The sequence below is a fragment of the Ranitomeya variabilis genome, chromosome 3 (assembly GCF_051348905.1).
Source record: "Ranitomeya variabilis isolate aRanVar5 chromosome 3, aRanVar5.hap1, whole genome shotgun sequence".
Classification (NCBI taxonomy): domain Eukaryota; kingdom Metazoa; phylum Chordata; class Amphibia; order Anura; family Dendrobatidae; genus Ranitomeya; species Ranitomeya variabilis.
In genome coordinates, this window is record NC_135234.1 from 87668393 (window position 1) to 87687229 (window position 18837).

The window sequence follows — 18837 nt, forward strand, 5'->3', positions numbered from 1 at the left end:
TGAGGCCATTGTCCACTGCAAGAGAATTAAAATAACAAACAACAAAATTCCTCCCCTGTCCGCTGAGAAGATGATAATCCATTTGTCCCACAATGGGTCTAGCTTTGCTACATCTAGATGGCTGGCTGCATGGTTGCATGATGCTACCATACAGCCTGTCATCCAGCAGAGACACTGAGCAGCATCTGCTATCGCTGCTCAGTGTCTCGCTGTGAACTCCTATAACCTGTCTGACGTCACCACGAGCCATGCATGCTGCAACCATGCAACCTGCCATCTAAATGTAGCAGGGCTGTCTGTGAGGTTCTGATGTCCTTGACTTTTCTGCAGCCAAAACGCTGCAAAAATTATAGCTGTCTTTTTGTAGCTTTTTTCACCATTCATTCAAGTCAATGTGTGAAAAACGCTGAAAAAACACTGAAAGAAGTGACATGTTCTATGTCCAAAAAAACAAGCAAAGCACAAAATATTGATGACAAAAAACCCAATGTGTGTGCATGAGCTTTCTGAAATCTCATAGGCTTTGCTGGTACTGTAAAAAGCAGCTGAAAATTAGCATTAAAAATGCAGCAAAAACACCCAGTGTGAACTTAGCCTTAAAGTTAATGTAAATGACAGTCTTAATGAACTTGGCCTAAATTTGCCAAAAAGATCTGACCCAATATAATAAGTAAGTCTGCTGCAATATGTGCAATTCCAGTGCCGGTATTTACATAGAATACAACAAGAAAAAACTTGAATTCAGTCTCAGTATGACATATGTTTGTGAACAAATCTGTTTCAATTGTTTGTTTGTTTTTAACAGGATGAAATGGTTGAAAATCAGATTAGTTTTTTTGAACATTGAATTCTATGGGAGATGGATGCAAGTTTGTCATATCTTTGCCTACTCTTTTTTCATCTGTCTTTTCTTTCCATTTTTTTGGCCAGAATACATGTCACATCTCCTGAAACTCCTCCTTATGTCTTGATCTGTTTAAAAAAAAGTGGATGCAGACGAATATACTTATATACTTAGATCAGATCAATTTTGTGTTTTCTATATATAAAAAAAGAGAAGCTGTTAAAACTTATATAAAAAACATGGTGTGAAGCAGGCCAACAGTGGGTGGTCTGCCACTATGGACACTATGTCAGCAAGTGACAACTGGTTGCTGTTACAGCTTGTGGCGGCCATAAGAAGATTCCTGCAGCTTATCAGTCATTTATCCAGATTATTACCAGTAATCACAGAGCTACATAGCTGCCATGTCCCGTACAATTGCAGCATTCATTGAACATAGCGCCAGCATATTCCATAGCGCTGCATACTAATGTAATCTCTCACATCGGGTCCCTGTCCCCATTAGGACTCATAGATTACAGAAATTCCAGGGATATTGCCAATACAGAAGGTGGACATCTCAGGCAGGGTTTTCCTTGCTGACTCTGAACTTTGCACCTGGAGATCATATGCCCACATGGTGGGGGATGGGGGAGTGTGGCAGTGGGGTGCAGCTCTGCAGTGCACACATTAGAACTCCCCCCTTATTTCAGCCCTGTCGATGCCACTGGTGGCATGAGTCCCCTGCAGTGCACACATTTCCCGCACAGACACACAGACACATCTTACCTGACATTTTAAAAGTTTGGTTAGGCACAAACTTTGCTCCCTGGTTGTTATGCTTGTTCCTTGCCCAGTTATGTAACCCAAGTGCAAGCTAAATTCATCCACTGCTATAAGGGGAAACAGTAGGTCTGTTGATAGCTGTGTGACGGGCGGGTAAATGAACTCCTACTGAGTGGTCTTTGGACAGACCAAAGGAATGTGGAGGAAGAGAGAGAAGGCGATCTTTAAAAAGGGCTAAAAAAATAATAAGAAAAGCAGTAAAACTGTACAGAATACCTTGTATACAGCTGTCCATAGCGGTGCTATAAAAAGTGCCATAATCAGCAAGCAGTACATCAACCCTTAACGATCAGGCCTGCTCGGGCCTTAAGGGCATGTTCACACAGTGCAATTGCACTGTTATTTTTTCTTTTTTTTTTGCAATAACGTTCTGAAAACGCTGTAAAATTGCCGTTGTTTTACAGGGAGATTGAAAAATTGCAGCAAAGTGTGCAGTAGGATCGCATTGTGTAACATTGCCTAAGCATCAAGGTTTTATATCTTTATATTTTCATCATCACATTCAGTATTGTTTTAACTTTTCCATCACTATGGCTATATCAGGGCGTTTTGCTTTGTTTTTCTTACAGCAGTTCTAGTTTTCAGTGTCACTTTTTGGAGCACATATTAGGCCAGGGCTTACATGACATGTCACATGATGGTAATCTTCAGAAGGCCTGATTCTTATACTCCAGGCAGGTCCAGAGCTGCAGTCACAATTCTGCTGTTACATCAGGTCCTATACTCCAGTCACATCCAGAGCTGCAGTCACTATTCTGCTGTTACATCATGTCTTATACTCCAGTCACATCCAGAGCTGCAGTCACTATTCTGCTGTTACATCAGGTCCTATACTCCAGTCATATCCAGAGCTGCAGTCACTATTCTGCTGTTACATCATGTCTTATACTCCAGTCACATCCAGAGCTGCAGTCACTATTCTGCTGTTACATCAGGTCCTATACTCCAGTCACATCCAGAGCTGCAGTCACTATTCTGCTGTTACATCAGGTCTTATACTCCAGTCACATCCAGAGCTGCAGTCACTATTCTGCTATTGCCTCATGTGTCATACTCCAGTCACATCCAGAGCAGCAGTTACTATTCTACTACTACGTCATGAATTTCACTTAATTCACATCCAGAGCTGCAGTGACAATGACAATACAATTTCACAGTATGCATCACTGTGCTGTTCAGCTAATCATCTGCAAAAGCTTTCAGCCATTTCAGGGACATTTACTGTCCTATGGCTTACTTTATTTATCTATCATATATGTGTTATGGTTCATTATTGGCTGTATTTTGCTGCTATCTACTGGACATTGTTATAACATGTTCATGTATTATTACTGTGATTTCCCATAATACATCTCTCTGCAACTCCTCCTGGCTTGTTTCTTCACATCCTTTCTGCTGGTCAGTGCTAGTGATGGGCAGTCCGGCTCTTTTTGGTGATTCGGCTCAGCTCACCAAGAAGAGCCGGCTCTTTTGAATGCTAAATGGATCACTATTAAATATGTGTTCACAATATGTGAACACATACTTAAAAAAATGGGAACGTGGCCGAAACTCCACCCACCCACGGCCGAAACCCCGCCCAATTGCAGGTAGCCAATTAAATTAATGAATGGGTGGAGTTTGAATCAGGTGGGAGGAGTTACATCCACAGAACACTGGAATTTTACACCCAGTAAGAGCCATTCAGAGAATTCAGTGGCTCTCAATGGGCTGCCAGATCCCATCGTTCACAGCAGAGAGCCCGCTCCTTGTACCAGATCGTTCACGAATGAACCATCTCTAGTCAGTGCCATCTTGAAGCACATGCCCCAGGACTGAAGAAAGGATTCTGCTGTTACCTCTACCCTCCACTATCCCTTCATATTACCTCATCTCACCAATGTACTGTGAATAAAAGCCGATAAAGGTCATCACTGCATCGTCCTTCCTGGATAAACCACATGAAGCTGGTCAAGCATAGGAGGGAAGGATAGCGAGTAACATTTGCTGCTATTGCTTGTACACAGATTCATGCTCACATCCCTCAGACACATCTCAGATATGTGCATCGGTGGCAGAATAGAAACCTAAGCCTACAGTATCAGTGTGCGTATGCATTGTTTGCTAGCAAGTCTATGACCATCCACCATCTTAGCTAAGGCATGCACACGAAAAGTTGTGTGAATCACTTTGTGAGCAGGGCCGGACTGGCCATCGGGCAGATCTGTCAAATGCCAGAAGGGCCGGTGCCAGTAGTGGGCCGCTGCACTCTTACCCCCCTCCCCCCGCCAGTGCCGCCGCCGCTGCCGCATTCAACTATACCGGCGTCTATGTCGCCGGTACAGTTCAATGCAATGATGAAGGAGAGAGCGTCTGCTGATGCTCCCTCTCCCATCATTCCCGCTCTGCCTCTGACACTGCGGATGCGCGATGATGTCATATCATCGCGCACCTGCTGTGTCCCGGGCAGACTGCAGCTGCTGAGACAGGAGCAGGGAGCAGAGTGGGCAAGGGAAGAGGTGAGGAGTGTTTTTTTTTACTGGACTGTGGGGCCATTATCGGGGGGGAGGAGAGATGAGATGTGGGCTGTGCTAGTCTGTCAATGCCTCAGTTACAGTTGTGTGGGCTGTGCTGTATATACTACTGTGTGGGCTGTGCTGTATATACTACTGTGTGGGCTGTGCTGTATATACTACTGTGTGGGCTGTGCTGTATATACTACTGAGTGGGCTGTGCTGTACACTACTGTGTGGGCTGTGCTGTATATACTACTGTGTAGGCTGTGCGGTATATACTACTGTGTGGGCTGTGCTGTATATACTACTGTGTGGGCTGTGCTGTATATACTACTGTGTGGGCTATGCTGTATATACTACTGTGTGGGCTGTGCTATATACTACTGTGTGGGCTGTGCTGTATATACTACTGTGTGGGCTGTGCTGTATATACTACTGTGTGGGCTGTGCTGTATACTGTGGGCTGTGCTGTATACTACTGTGTGGGCTGTGCTGTATATACTACTGTGTGGGCTGTGCTGTATATACTACTGTGTGGGCTGTGCTGTATATACTACTATGTGGGCTGTGCTGTATATACTACTGTGTGGGCTGTGCTGTATATACTACTGTGTGGGCTGTGCTGTATACTGTGGGCTGTGCTGTATACTACTGTGTGGGCTGTGCTGTATATACTACTGTGTGGGCTGTGTTGTATATACTACTGTGTGGGCTGTGCTGTATATACTACTATGTGGGCTGTGCTGTATATACTACTATGTGGGCTGTGCTGTATATACTACTGTGTGGGCTGTGCTGTATATACTACTGTGTGGGCTGTGCTGTATATACTACTGCGTGGGCTGTGCTGTATACTACTACGCGGGCTGTGCTGTATACTACTACATGGGCTGTGCTATATTATGCAGGCTGTGCTATATACTATGCGGGTTGTGCTATATACTATGCGGGCTTTGATATATACTATGGGGGTATATTATATTCTATAGGGGAGGCCGTGTTATATACTATGTGGCTGTGTTATATACTATTGTGGGGGTATATTATATTCTATGGGGAGGCTGTGTTATATACTATGGGGGTATATTATATTCTATGGGGGAGGCTGTCTTATATACTATGGGGGGCTGCATTATATTCTATGGGGGCTACATTATATATTATGGGGAGGTGGGCTGTATTATATTCTATGGGGGGCTGTATTAGATTTTATGAGGGATGATTGCATCATACTCTTTGATGGGGCTGCATTATATTTTATGGGGAGGTGGGCTGTATTCTATTCTATTTTGGGCTACATTATATTCTATGGGGGGCTGTATTATATTTATATTCTATGAGGGGTGATTGCATCATACTCTATGAGGGGGCTGCATTAAACTATGAGGGGGGCTGCATTATATTCTATGGGGGGTTACATTATACTCTGGGGTGGCTGCATTATACTCTGAGGTGGCTGCATTATACTCTGGGGTGGCTGCATTACACTCTGTAGGGTGGTGGCTGCATTATACTGTATGTGGGCTGCATTATACTGTATCGACGACTATAGGGAATACGTTATACTATATGAAGAACTATGGGGTGCATTATACTATGGGAAGTGAATTGTACTACATGGATGACTATGGCGGTGCATTATACTATATGGAGCACTATGAGGAGTGTATTATGCTATATGGAGGACTATGAGGAGTGTATTATACTATGTGGAGGACTGAGCAGTGTATTTTAATATACAGAGGACTATAGGGAGTGTATTATACTATATGGAGGACTGTGGTGCACATTATAATATATGGAGGACTATGGGGTGTATTTTACTAAACAAGTAAAATGCTGCATATTCAGATTGTTTTTGCCGGAACAAAAATCCTTGTTCTCAGCAGCACATCGCCGCTGTAAACTGTAGATGTGCTGCTGATAACATGATACTGTATGGTGATCTGTTAGTGATCTATTACACAGGTCAACAAAAAAAAATTTTTTTTCTGGTGTCCAAAATATTTTAATGAATTTGGGGTATTTTTGGGGTGCTGATTCTGAATATGCTATCAGTTTTGCCAGATTGGCTCAAGTTTTTGACATTTTTGGTATCTTATTTATAGCACTTGTTGGTAAATGCGACGCATCATCTCATTAATTTCTTTGGATTAGTACTTGAACTGAGCAGTTCTCAATATAGTTTTGTGTTAATTAGTGTTCTAAAAGTTTGTTCATAGCTTGATTTTTGCACTAACTTTATGTTGTTGTCTGTTTTCCAGTGAAAAGCATGAACTCATCAAGAAGAAGTTGTCTTAACGATCCAGACTCATTCTGTTACATTTGTGGTGAATACACACTGCCAAAACATAGAAGAAACATAACAGACTTCATAAAAAAAGTGTATTTTGCCTATTTTGGGGTTATGCTTGGGGACCAAGAGAAGTTTTGGGCACCACACATAGTGTGCAAAGCATGTATCGAATTATTACGAAAATGGAGCAAAGGACAAAGAAAAAGCTTCAAATTTGGTGTTCCAATGGTGTGGAGAGAGCCAAAAAATCATCATGATGACTGTTATTTCTGTGCAGTGCAAGTGCAAGGATTCAATAAGCATAAGAAACGAAAATGGGAGTAACATGGAATCTGCAAGAAGGCCTGTCCCTCATTGTGAAGATGTGCCTGTACCTGTGTTTACCATAAATAACAGTCATCATGATGATTTTTTGGCTCTCTCCACACCATTGGAACACCAAATTTGAAGCTTTTTCTTTGTCCTTTGCTCCACTTTCGTAATAATTTGATACATGCTTTGCACACTATGTGTGGTGCCCAAAACTTGTCTTGGTCCCCAAGCATAACCCCAAAATAGGCAAAATACACTTTTTTTACGAAGTCTGTTATGTTTCTTCTATGTTTTGGCAGTGTGTATTCACCACAAATGTAACAGAATGAATCTGGATCGTTAAGACAACTTCTTCTTGATGAGTTCATGCTTTTCACTGGAAAACAGACAACAACATAAAGTTAGTGCAAAAATCAAGCTATGAACAAACTTTTAGAACACTAATTAACACAAAACTATATTGAGAACTGCTCAGTTCAAGTACTAATCCAAAGAAATTAATGAGATGATGCGTCGCATTTACCAACAAGTGCTATAAATAAGATACCAAAAATCTCAAAAACTTGAGCCAATCTGGCAAAACTGATGACATATTCAGAATCAGCACCCCAAAAATACCCTAAATTCGATGAAATATCTTTGGCACCAAAAATGCTGTTGACCAGTGTTAGTTATCGTTCTGTCCCATCATTCTTTCTCAGACGGTGGAAACAAGCGTTGAACAACTTCAGTATTGTCGATCAAACTCATTTAGCGGCCTGAACTCCGCGCATGTAAATACAACCGAAATGCTTTTGTGTGATGTGCAATATGTTAGCATTTGGGGCCCCATTTTAAACTTTGCCTAGGGCCCCACTTTGCCTAAAACCGGCCCTGACTACAAGTGTACAAACATATTATACAGTCACCATGTGACAAGTGGGCCTGTGTAACTTCAAATGCCAGGGCTGAATTTTAGTCCCAGTCCGGCCCTGTTTGTGAGGCAAGAGCATCATGTTCCTGACACCACAGATGCATCGGCAGCAGAGTCCATGCTTACTGCAGAACATGGCGTACGTCCTAAACATGTAACCAAGATGACACCAAAGGTCAGAGAGAACTTTGAGACAACTAGAGATGAGTTTCTTGACAAACTAGATGACTTATGGGGCAGAGATGATCACTATTTAGCAACCATTCCATGCTCTAACAGAGACACAGCAGATTTAACAGCCGCATTGAATTGTTTAACTTCCGCCTATGATAGCTACCATAGACTGTCTGCAAAGTACATCACATTCCTGGGCAACTCTGAGATGGATGATGCAACTAGCTGAAAAGGAGAGTTTACTCAAGGAAAAGACCGCACTAGTGCAAAATGCCCAGGATAAGTTAGAACTCCGCATCACACACCTCCAAGAGGTTAAGTCACATCGTACGACATCGACAAAAATCACATCGCAATCTTCCAGATCATCTCACTCTAGGAAGTCAACATTGTCTGACAAGCTACTGGAAATCCATGCGACTGCAGAGGAAGCTAGAGTTAGAAGCTCTTTAGCTAGGAAGGAAGCCGAGATAGAAATCCAAAGGAAAAGGCAAGAGGCAGAAGTAGAAGCCCAAAGAAATGAGATGGAAGCCCAATTAAAAAGGCAGGAAGCAGAGATGGAGGCCCTATTAAAAATACTCCAAGCAGAAAGGGAAGAAGCAGCACCCTTCACTAAACTTAAAGTCCTTGGACAAGCACTAGGTCAGGATAATAAAAAAAAATTGGAGTCCGTCTCAACAGGACTGGATTTTCCTTTTCTTTTTATTTTTCAAAAGAAAATATAGTGCATACAAAAGAAAAAGTTACATGACCCAGTCGACGCATTTCGACTGCTCTAAGCAGTTCATGAGTCATGAGTAAGACTGCTTAGTGCAGTCAAAACGCGTCGACCGGGTCATGTCGACCATGTAAATTTTTCTTTTATATGCACTATATATTCTTTTGAAAAAGAAAAGGAAAATCCAGTCCTGTTGATCCGGACTCCAATTTTTTCTATTTTCCTTGGTGTGAGGTCAGGGCTAGGCCTGTGTCTGAGCCCCAGGTGGATGAGCATAGAGCTGCTAGGTGAGCTGGAATCAAGTTTTTATACTAGGTCAGGATGCTGATATGGACTGCCTCATTGCAAGAAAAGTGGAAGACCCAGCTGATCGCCCTAATGACCATGTGCTAAGACATTTAACATCTGTACCAGCGCCACCTCCAATCTACCACATTGTTGCACCCTCAAGACAAGGAATGTCACCACCCACTACTGACAAGTTAACTCCCTGCACTAACCCACAATTTAGGCCACTGCCAGCAGGCCATCTAGAGACTAAACCGCAACTTAACCCTCAGGCCGCATCATATTGTCCTGATACGTCACAGTCATGTAAGCCAGAGAACTTACATTGCCCTCAGGGACATTTGCCTAATGTTATATGGCTTACTCCATTTATCTATCATATGTTTTATGGTTCAGTATTTGTTGCACTTTGCTGACATCTACTGGCCATTGTTATAACATGTTGTTCATGTATTATTACTGTGATTTCCCACTATACCTCTCTGTCTCTGCAATTCCTCCTATCTTGTTTCCTCACATCCTTTCATGTGATCAGTACCATCTTGCAGCACATACATCAGGACTGAAGCCAGTATTCTCATGCTACCTCTACTAACCACCCTCCATTTTCTACCTCATCTTCATCCCTTCACCTTCCATGACATCCTACCTCATCTCACCAATGTACTGTGAATAAAAAGTGTATAAAGTTCATCACTGCATCGTCCTTCCCAGATCAACCACATGCAGCTGGTCAAACATAGGAGGGAAGGATAGTGAGTAACATTATCTGCCATTGCTTGTACAGAGATCCATGCTCACATCCCTCAGACACATCTCACATATGTGCATTGGTGGCAAAATACTCACAGTGAATGTGATGTCCTAATATATACACTTGATCTAATGTATTATTTTGAGATCTCGTGCACACAACTGTAATAATAAGATGAGTGCAATTCTATGGGGCTGTTCCTGTGTCCGATTTTTTCCCTCGGGCCTGAAATAAAATCACTGTATGGCCTAGTTTGATTCAATATTCTGATTGCACTCGGCCATGCAAGTCAATGAGTGCGTAAAAAACATCAGACATTGGGTTCACTTGGCTGCAGTAACTGCGCCCCTGGCCCTGACTGACAGCCGGCCTCAATGTATAGTGTCAGCCAAGGCTATATATGGTTATAGTGGCCGCTCTGTATACTCAGAGCACTGAGCCACCTCTATGATTGAATAGGAAATGCTGGCAGGGAGAATAAAGGTCATTTACTGTTTACTTTCACACATTGGTCAACCCTTGAGTTGCTCATGTATTGTTCAATCTCACACATTGGTCGGCCAGTGTTGACACATATCACTAATTTAATTAAACTGCACTAATCCTCATTGCCATTCTCAAATGAGGAGACCAATCATTATGGTATAAAATTGAGATGATCACAAAAGTAAATGGGTTTTACATCCTGATGTACTTGTTTTTTTTACTAAAACTTCCACGGAAACTGATGGCAACGATTTTTGTTGCTTTTATGCTCTTACACATTGCTTTCTATGGGTAAAAAAATCACTGAAAAAATGCTGAAAGCAACTTTTAATTTGCCTAAAGACGCAGCAAAGACGCAACGTGTGGAAATAGCTTGATATGTCAAAAGAAATTAAAGTTTGCTAATACAATGGAACAGCTAAATTTGCCTCTAAGGAAATCTATACTTTTTACACCCTAAAGTCTAATTTTCTACTTCGGACTCCTGATTCAAAGATTACACAATACAATGTTGCCAGTGTGTGACATGTAGAAGTAGTGCTAAATGATGTGCTTCAAAAGCATCCAGCAACTAGAGGGGTTAACACAGTCACAGGAGACAGGGAGTGGTTAGCAGAGCCCCAGGGGGATTGTGGGAAATTTGTTTACTGTTGCAGCAGCCAAAGGGATGAGTGGTGTGTGATCTCTCTCTTACAAAAGTTCAGGCAAGTAAACCATTGGGACACAGGATTCCATTACAGGGTGGAGTTGGGCTAAAACCCCCCAACCCCTGCTCTCCCTCCTCTCCCCCTGCATGTCTCACTCCCCATGGGTCGCTCTCCCTCCTCTCCCCCCTGCATGTCTCTCTTCCTATGGGTCGCTCTCCCTCCTCTCCCCCCTGCATGTCTCACTCCCCATGGGTTGCACTCCCTCCTCTCCCCCTGCATGTCTCTCTCTTTCTATGGGTCACTCTCCCTCCTCTCCCCCCTGCATGTCTCACTCCCCATGGGACGCTCTCCCTCCTCTCGCCCTGCATGTCTCTCTTTCTATGGGTTGCTCTCCCTCCTCTCCCCCCTGCATGTCTCACTCCCCATGGGTCGCTCTCCCTCCTCTCCCCCTGCATGTCTCACTCCCCATGGGTCGCTCTCCCTCCTCTCCCCCCTGCATGTCTCACTCCCCATGGGTCGCTCTCCCTCCTCTCCCCCCTGCATGTCTCACTCTCCATGGGACGCTCTCCCTCCTAGGCACTCCTCTCCCCCTGCATGTCTCTCTCCCTATGGGTCGCTCTCCCTCCTCTGCCCCTGCATGTCTCACTCCCCATGGGTCGCTCTCCCTCCTCTCCCCCTGCATGTCTCTCTTCCTATGGGTCGCTCTCCCTCCTCTCCCCCCTGCATGTCTCACTCCCCATGGGTTGCACTCCCTCCTCTCCCCCTGCATGTCTCTCTCTTTCTATGGGTCACTCTCCCTCCTCTCCCCCCTGCATGTCTCACTCCCCATGGGACGCTCTCCCTCCTCTCGCCCTGCATGTCTCTCTTTCTATGGGTCGCTCTCCCTCCTCTCCCCCCTGCATGTCTCACTCCCCATGGGTCGCTCTCCCTCCTCTCCCCCTGCATGTCTCACTCCCCATGGGTCGCTCTCCCTCCTCTCCCCCCTGCATGTCTCACTCCCCATGGGTCGCTCTCCCTCCTCTCCCCCCTGCATGTCTCACTCCCCATGGGTCGCTCTCCCTCCTCTCCCCCCTGCATGTCTCACTCTCCATGGGACGCTCTCCCTCCTAGGCACTCCTCTCCCCCTGCATGTCTCTCTCCCTATGGGTCGCTCTTGCTCCTCTCCCCCCTGCATGGGTCGCTCTTGCTCCTCTCCCCCTGCATGTCTCTCTCCCCATGGGTCGCTCTCGCTCCTATGCATGTCTCTCTCCCCATGGGTCGCTCTCCCTCTCCCCCCTGCATGTCTCACTCCCCATGGGTCACTCTCGCTCCTATGCACTCCTCTCCCCATGCATGTCTCTCTCCCCATGGGTCGCTCTCCCTCCTGCATGCCTCACTCCCCATGGGTCGCTCTTGCTCCTATGCACTGCTCTCCCCCTGCATGTCTCTCTACCCATGGGTCGCTCTCCCTCTCCCCCTGCATGTCTCTCTCCCCATGGATCGCTCTCTCTCCTCTCCCCTCTGCATGTCTCACTCTCCATGGGTCGCTCTCCCTCCTATGCACTCCTCTCCCCCTGCATGTCTTTCCCCATTGCACACAAAGCTCAGTGTGTGCGATAACAGGAGCTGCGGGGGTCATGCTGTGACATGTCAGCGTGACCCCCACAGCTGTCACTGTCACCTGCTGTAATGCTACCGCTGGTACTGTCGGTCACAGCGCTGCGGGATCATGCTGCCAGATGTCAGCGTGATTCTGCAGCTGACTGTGACCTGCAGTCAGGTCACCTGCATATATCTATGTCTGATGGGAGAGTAGTATCATCTGCCGCTACCTGTGCTCACAGTTTAAAAAAAAAAAAAGTTACATTACATACACATTCACATCAAAATAAAAAAAAACATTATACTCATGGTGGCGCAGTGATCCACTGCAGGGGGCGATCTCATCCTCTCAGTCTATCGCCGGCTGTCTTTGAGAGCAGCCATATCACTGATGTGACTGCTCTCAAAGTGATCAGGATCGTCGTGGGACATTATGGATTATCTTCTCGGCGGGCAGGTGAGGAATATTTGTGGTTTATTTTATTTTTGTTGCAGGAGACGAGGGATTCGGGGATTATGCTTTTGGTAAGTATGGTTTAATTAAGATTAAGAAAGGACTTTATTCTTGCTGTGTCTTTATTTACAATACTATAGGATTAGTAATGGATAGGTGTCTTATATACACCTCTCCATTACTAAGCTGTGGGTTTGATGTCACCTGACAATAGAAAGGTGACATCAACCCCACAAATATGAAACCAACTTGCCACCGCTACAGGGCAAGTGGGAAGAGTCAGGCAAAATGCCAGAAAAGACGCATCTAATAGATGCGCCATTTCTGGGGCGGCTGAGAGCTGATGGTTTTTAGCCTGGGGGGGCAATATCCATGGCCCCTTCCTAGGCTATTAATATCCCGCAGCTGTTTGCATAACCTTTGCTGGTTATTATAGGGGGACTCCACGTAATTTTTTTTGTTTGGGGTCCCCCTTTCTAATAGCCAGTAAAGGCTAAGTATACAGTTGTGAGTGTCAGCGTGCGCACACTCCCCCCATAGACCAGCACAATGCTCTCCTGAAATACTCTGTGCTCCCTCCACCGTATATCTCTCTCTGTGACCCCCCATAGAACAGCACACTGCCATATGGATCACGCATAATGCTGCAATATCTATTTATCACATAATACTCCCATAAAGACCACACATTATACCGCCATATATATTTATTACATAATACTGCCATATAGATCACACATGATGCCACTATATATATTTTTTACATAGTACTGTCATATAGACCACACTTGATGCGGACAAGTATTATGTGTGATCTGTATTACGGCATTATGTGTGATCTATATGACGGTATTATATGTGATCTGTATGGTAGTATTATGTTTGATTAGTATGGTGGAATAATGTAAAAAATATATGACTATTATATGATAACTATATTGTGGGATTATGTGATCTATGTGGCATTATTATGTGACAATTATATGGTGGTTTTATGTGTGATCTACTGTACATGGTGTGTGTGATCTATATAACGGTATTATGTGTGATCTATATGGCGGTATTATGTGAGAAGCATATGGCGGTATTATATGAGAACACTATGGCGGTATGTGTGATCTATATGATGGTATCATATGAGAACTATATGAGCCATTATGTGTGATTTATATGGCGGTATTTTGTGAGAACTATATGATGTTTATAGCCTAGGAAGGGGTTAATACCCATGGATCTTCCCAGGCTATGAATATCAGCCTGCAGCTGTATATTTAGCCTTTACTGGCTATTAAAATAGGGGGACCCCCAAAATACGACGTGGGGTCCCCCTATAATTAATAACCAGAAAAGGCTATGCAGACAGCTGTGGGCTGATGTTAATAGCCTAAGAAGGGGCCATGGATATTGCACCCCCCCTTCCCCAGCTACAAACACCAGCTCAAAGCCACCCCTGAAATGGCGCATCTCTATGATGCGCCAATTCCGGCACTTAGCCTCTCTCTTCCCACTACCCTATAGAGGTGTAATATGGGTAATATTGATGGGGTTAATATCACCTTTGTATTGTAAGGTGACATCAAGCCGGCTTAGTAATGGAGAGGCGTCAATAAGACACCTATCCATTACTAATCCTATAGTTGTTAAGGGGTTAAATAAACACACAGCAAGAATAAAGTATTTTAATGAAATAAAACACTACACAGTTTCTCATCTTTATTAGTCAGCTAACCGTGCAACGCCCTCAATCTCCAGAAAAAAAATAAATAAATAAACCAGCAGTATACTCCCTGTTCCCGCACACAGACATACACGCAGATACACACGGACACCCGCACAGACATGCACATATTCACAGTTCACAGTCTCCGCGCACACGCTTCCTCCTCCCTATCTGCAGCGTTTATCGCACGCAACTCCGCAGCAAAACCACGGATTTTTACACCTGCAGTTTTGCTGCGGATTTGCCTAACTCAATGGTAGTCAATGGGTGCAGAAACGCTGCAGATCTGCAAAAAGAATTGACATGCTGTGGAAAATAAAACCCTGCAAATCCGTGCGTATTTTTCTGCAGCATGTGCACAACAATTCTCAATTTCCCAGTGACTAACATTGGTTGTGCACTACACTGCGGATTTGATGCAATTCCGCGCATCCAAAAACGCTGCAGAAACGCATCAAAATCATCCAAGTGTCTCACCCCTGCTGTTCCATGTGTATCTCTCTCCATCACACTCCATATGTCTCACTAATACTACATGTCTCTCTCCCCATCACGCTCCATGTGTCTCACTCATCATACTACATGTCTCTCTCCCCATCACACTCCATGTGTCTCACCCCTGCTGTTCCATGTGTCTCTCTCCATCACACTCCATATGTCTCACTAATACTACATGTCTCTCTCCCCATCACGCTCCATGTGTCTCACTCATCATACTACATGTCTCTCTCCCCATCACGCTCCATGTGTCTCACCCCTGCTGTTCCATGTGTCTCTCTCCATCACACTCCATATGTCTCACTAATACTACATGTCTCTCTCCCCATCACGCTCCATGTGTCTCACTCATCATACTACATGTCTCTCTCCCCATCACGCTCCATGTGTCTCACCCCTGCTGTTCCATGTGTCTCTCTCCATCACACTCCATATGTCTCACTAATACTACATGTCTCTCTCCCCATCACGCTCCATGTGTCTCACTCATCATACTACATGTCTCTCTCCCCATCACGCTCCATGTGTCTCACCCCTGCTGTTCCATGTGTATCTCTCACCCCATCACGCTCCATGTGTCTCACTAATACTACATGTCTCTTCCTCTCTTCCCATCATGCTCCATATGTGTCTCACTCATCATTCTACATGTCTCGCTCTCCCATCAGTCTCTCTCAGCCATACAATGTATCTCTCCCCTCCCTCCACAATGCCTGGCCATTCACTGCAGACCTGGATCTCCTTCTTATCTTACTGAGGGATGAGTCACAGACAGCTCCCCTCAGATAATGCTGCTCCATACACACTACATGTCTTCACTCTTCCTCCAGTCCACCATGCTGCCGAGCCCACTGTGTTCTGCTCTTCTGTAAACTCTATAGCTGTACTTCTAATGCAGTAACTGCTGGTGATAGTATGCTACAGGGCAGTCACACACAAAATGGCGCTGCCCTGTGATGCTGCTCTTTATTCTGCCCCAGGGATGCTAGACCACCCAAAAGGGGAGAGAAATGCTGATGTCAGCAGTTACTGCCCCAATTTTCCAGCTAACAGTAAAGCTGGTAAGTCTCACTATAGCTGCTTGAGGTCTAAAACGGAAAATGCTCCCCCTAGTGGTAAATATATATACTTGTAAGAAAATATATAATATTTTTCATATAGAAATGTTTGCAAACATTGCATTAATACATTTTATTTACTATTTTACGCTTAATTTCACAAAAAAAAAAAACTACAAGAAAACTGGTGGCACCTTCCCTTTAAGAGACTTGAATTGTACTGAATGTGCTGTGACATTAAACTACACTGTTCATCTGTTCATGAGGACTCAATCAATTGTATCTGTGTGAACAAGTGGATCCATCTTGTGCCTGAGGAAGCTGCAGTACATGGTCACCCTGAGTAATGGTTCCCCCAGAGTTCCAAAGAATCCATGAGACCTGTCCCGTCCCTATCTGAGCCTAGCGGCGTGCTCGTCACAAGTGCATAATTCACTGCGTGGTGTGAACAGTTATGGGAATATTAACTATCAAATATATGCTAAGCAGCTGTGAGAAACCAGTATCCGCACTTCTCTCCAATGCCGAACAACTACTCAAGGATAAATCTTCACACGGATCATGAGACCAAAGAGTTTTATTAAAGTGATATCAGTCTCTGGCACTGCTTTATCCCCAGGATTTCACTCTTCCTCCATGTTGGCCACTTGGGTGAAATCTCTCTGTGCCACATCAGCTTGTAGAGGTGCAGCTGTAGGTTTTTTTGGACATGATGGTGATGTCCACAAATTTTCTGGAGACCCAGTGTCATCTTCATTTTCTTCTTCATCAGGACGTTCTAATATGGTCTCCAGCCTAGGTTTCTAAAGAGAAGAAAAAACTTTATGTCAGAAGAATAACATGGACCAAAAAGTTCTGTTCTTACCATCAAAAGAAAGTGAGGTTATTGTGACATATGACCCCGCCGCCCAATCAGCGATTTTATCTCACAATTAAGAATTTTGATAATGATCAATTGTGGCAGAGAGAGAAACAGTTTTCTGTTACAAAGTTGCTTATTTTCATGTGTTCTATTGATTTATGAAATAAAAATGAAAACAACGGTTATTCTTTAACTATAGAGTAGGTGGACGCTACTCAGTGACTTTCACCTTATTTTAGTAACCAGTGTTTGTAGGCAATACATACCATTGAAACCTTCCTCCTCAACCTAAAAGGAGAATCCCTGATTTTTCTGAGCTCATCTTCACGGGAACATGGCTGAAAGTTGTCATTGATATAACTTGTTTTATACTTTTGCACATTGGGGGGATTCATTGGAGCATCATCAATGGGAACATCACCTTGGACCTGCATTGTACAGTCTGTTAGTGAGGAGACCAAATGGCTGCTTGGTAAAGCTTTACTGGTGCAATTCAGAATCCTGAGCCAACATCCTGCGTTCTGTATTGTGATGTCATGGCTGCAGTAACTGCCAATATTGTGCTGTGTGTATCAGTGATGTCACATATATTGTTCTGCTCAGAAGTAGAGATGAGCAAATTACAAATTTCCTGAAATTTCAGATTCTTGCGAAGCCAAAATTTTCGGGATTTGATTTGCACAAATTCTGCCAAACAGCTACCATTTTGATGGACACTCTCAAAGGCTGGGAAGGGGTTATTAAGATAATGTTGATAAGTTCCTAGGTTTCGCCAAACCCTAAGGGATATTAAACGGAGGGGAGGGAAGGTATTAAGATTAAACCCTATTGTACCTCCTCATCCTATGCACTCCTAGCCGCAGATATCCTGGTCCTCCACTCCGATCTTCAGTTCTTCCAGCACTGAGCCCCACACAGTCAAATGGGGGGCAACGCTCCTGAATGTTTTATTATTTTTAACCTTTTCCTTCCACTCTGTCCATTATGCTTTGGGGTATTGAGAGACCTTAAAGCTTATTAAAGGCAATCAGAGTGCTTTCAATTCAGACTGAATTTATTTGGACTGAATCTAATCTGCTGGCCGATTTGATGGAACCTGCTTGAAGCGAATTTTGCTCATCTCTACTCAACACTACTATAATAAAACTCTGTTTTTCATATATGATAACATTCTAAAAGATCCCTTGAAAGACAAGATCAACAGTTTAGAGATATTCTGCACCCACCATGAAAAATAGCCTCAGTTATGATTTTCCTACATTGTTTGACCTTCATAATAAAGCATTTTATGTTGGTACAAAATGGTGCTATGGAGTAATGTTCTTGTCAGGAGGAAACGCAGACGCCCGGAGGGGACAGTTGAGCGCTCTTTGGTACAGGCGGTATTAAATCAATCATCCTGCGTGTGGTGACATCTCCCATCCCCAGCTCACACTCTCTATGAAGACCACCCAGGCACATTAAAGTCGCACACCCTCTGGAGTGCTGTCTTCCCCCTGGCAGGTGTTTTGAGGGTCAGGCACATTGAATTCCAATACCACAGATGATTGACAGCAGCTTTTTCCCCTCTTCCCATTATGTAGAAAATGTTTTTTATCTCATGTGCAGATTAGGTTAGTTGGTGCACTCTTGATGTGGCCTAGTGGCTTTGTACGCTGTTCTGCCCCCCTGATTTTGCATGCCTTGCTGCCTCCCTCTATGTAGATTAACAGCACTGTCTTGCCCAGAGCCAGCGCTGTCTTCTGAAGATAAAGCCTGGTGCGTGCGCTCGCTGTTTGGGCAGGTGCACACAGCCGTTTATTATATCGCATGAGTGCTATCCGTGGTTTTGAAAGATGGCATTAGTACCCACTAGTACCCATGAAGGAAAAAATCGGCGACATGTTCGATTTTGATCTGAGTGTCAGATCAA

The 18837-nt window shown here is 44.2% G+C and overlaps 1 protein-coding gene and 1 long non-coding RNA gene across 2 annotated transcripts in view; both read right to left on the reverse strand.

Annotated features, from left to right (window-relative positions):
* The window catches only part of LOC143817969 (adenine phosphoribosyltransferase-like), a 41205-nt gene extending 39455 nt beyond the window's left edge, over window positions 1-1750 (reverse strand). Inside the window, exon 1 of the mRNA XM_077299427.1 lies at window positions 1613-1750. Coding sequence (XP_077155542.1) covers window positions 1613-1619 — 7 coding nt within the window. The 5' untranslated portion in view covers window positions 1620-1750. The remainder of the gene's footprint in view (window positions 1-1612) is intronic.
* A 14872-nt stretch (window positions 1751-16622) lies between these two features.
* On the reverse strand, window positions 16623-17484 carry LOC143817970 (uncharacterized). The gene is made up of 2 exons (XR_013224232.1): window positions 17192-17484; window positions 16623-16866 (listed from the first exon to the last, which is right to left on the reverse strand). It is a non-coding gene; the product is annotated as an uncharacterized LOC143817970 (long non-coding RNA).
* Between the last annotated feature and the right edge of the window lie 1353 nt (window positions 17485-18837).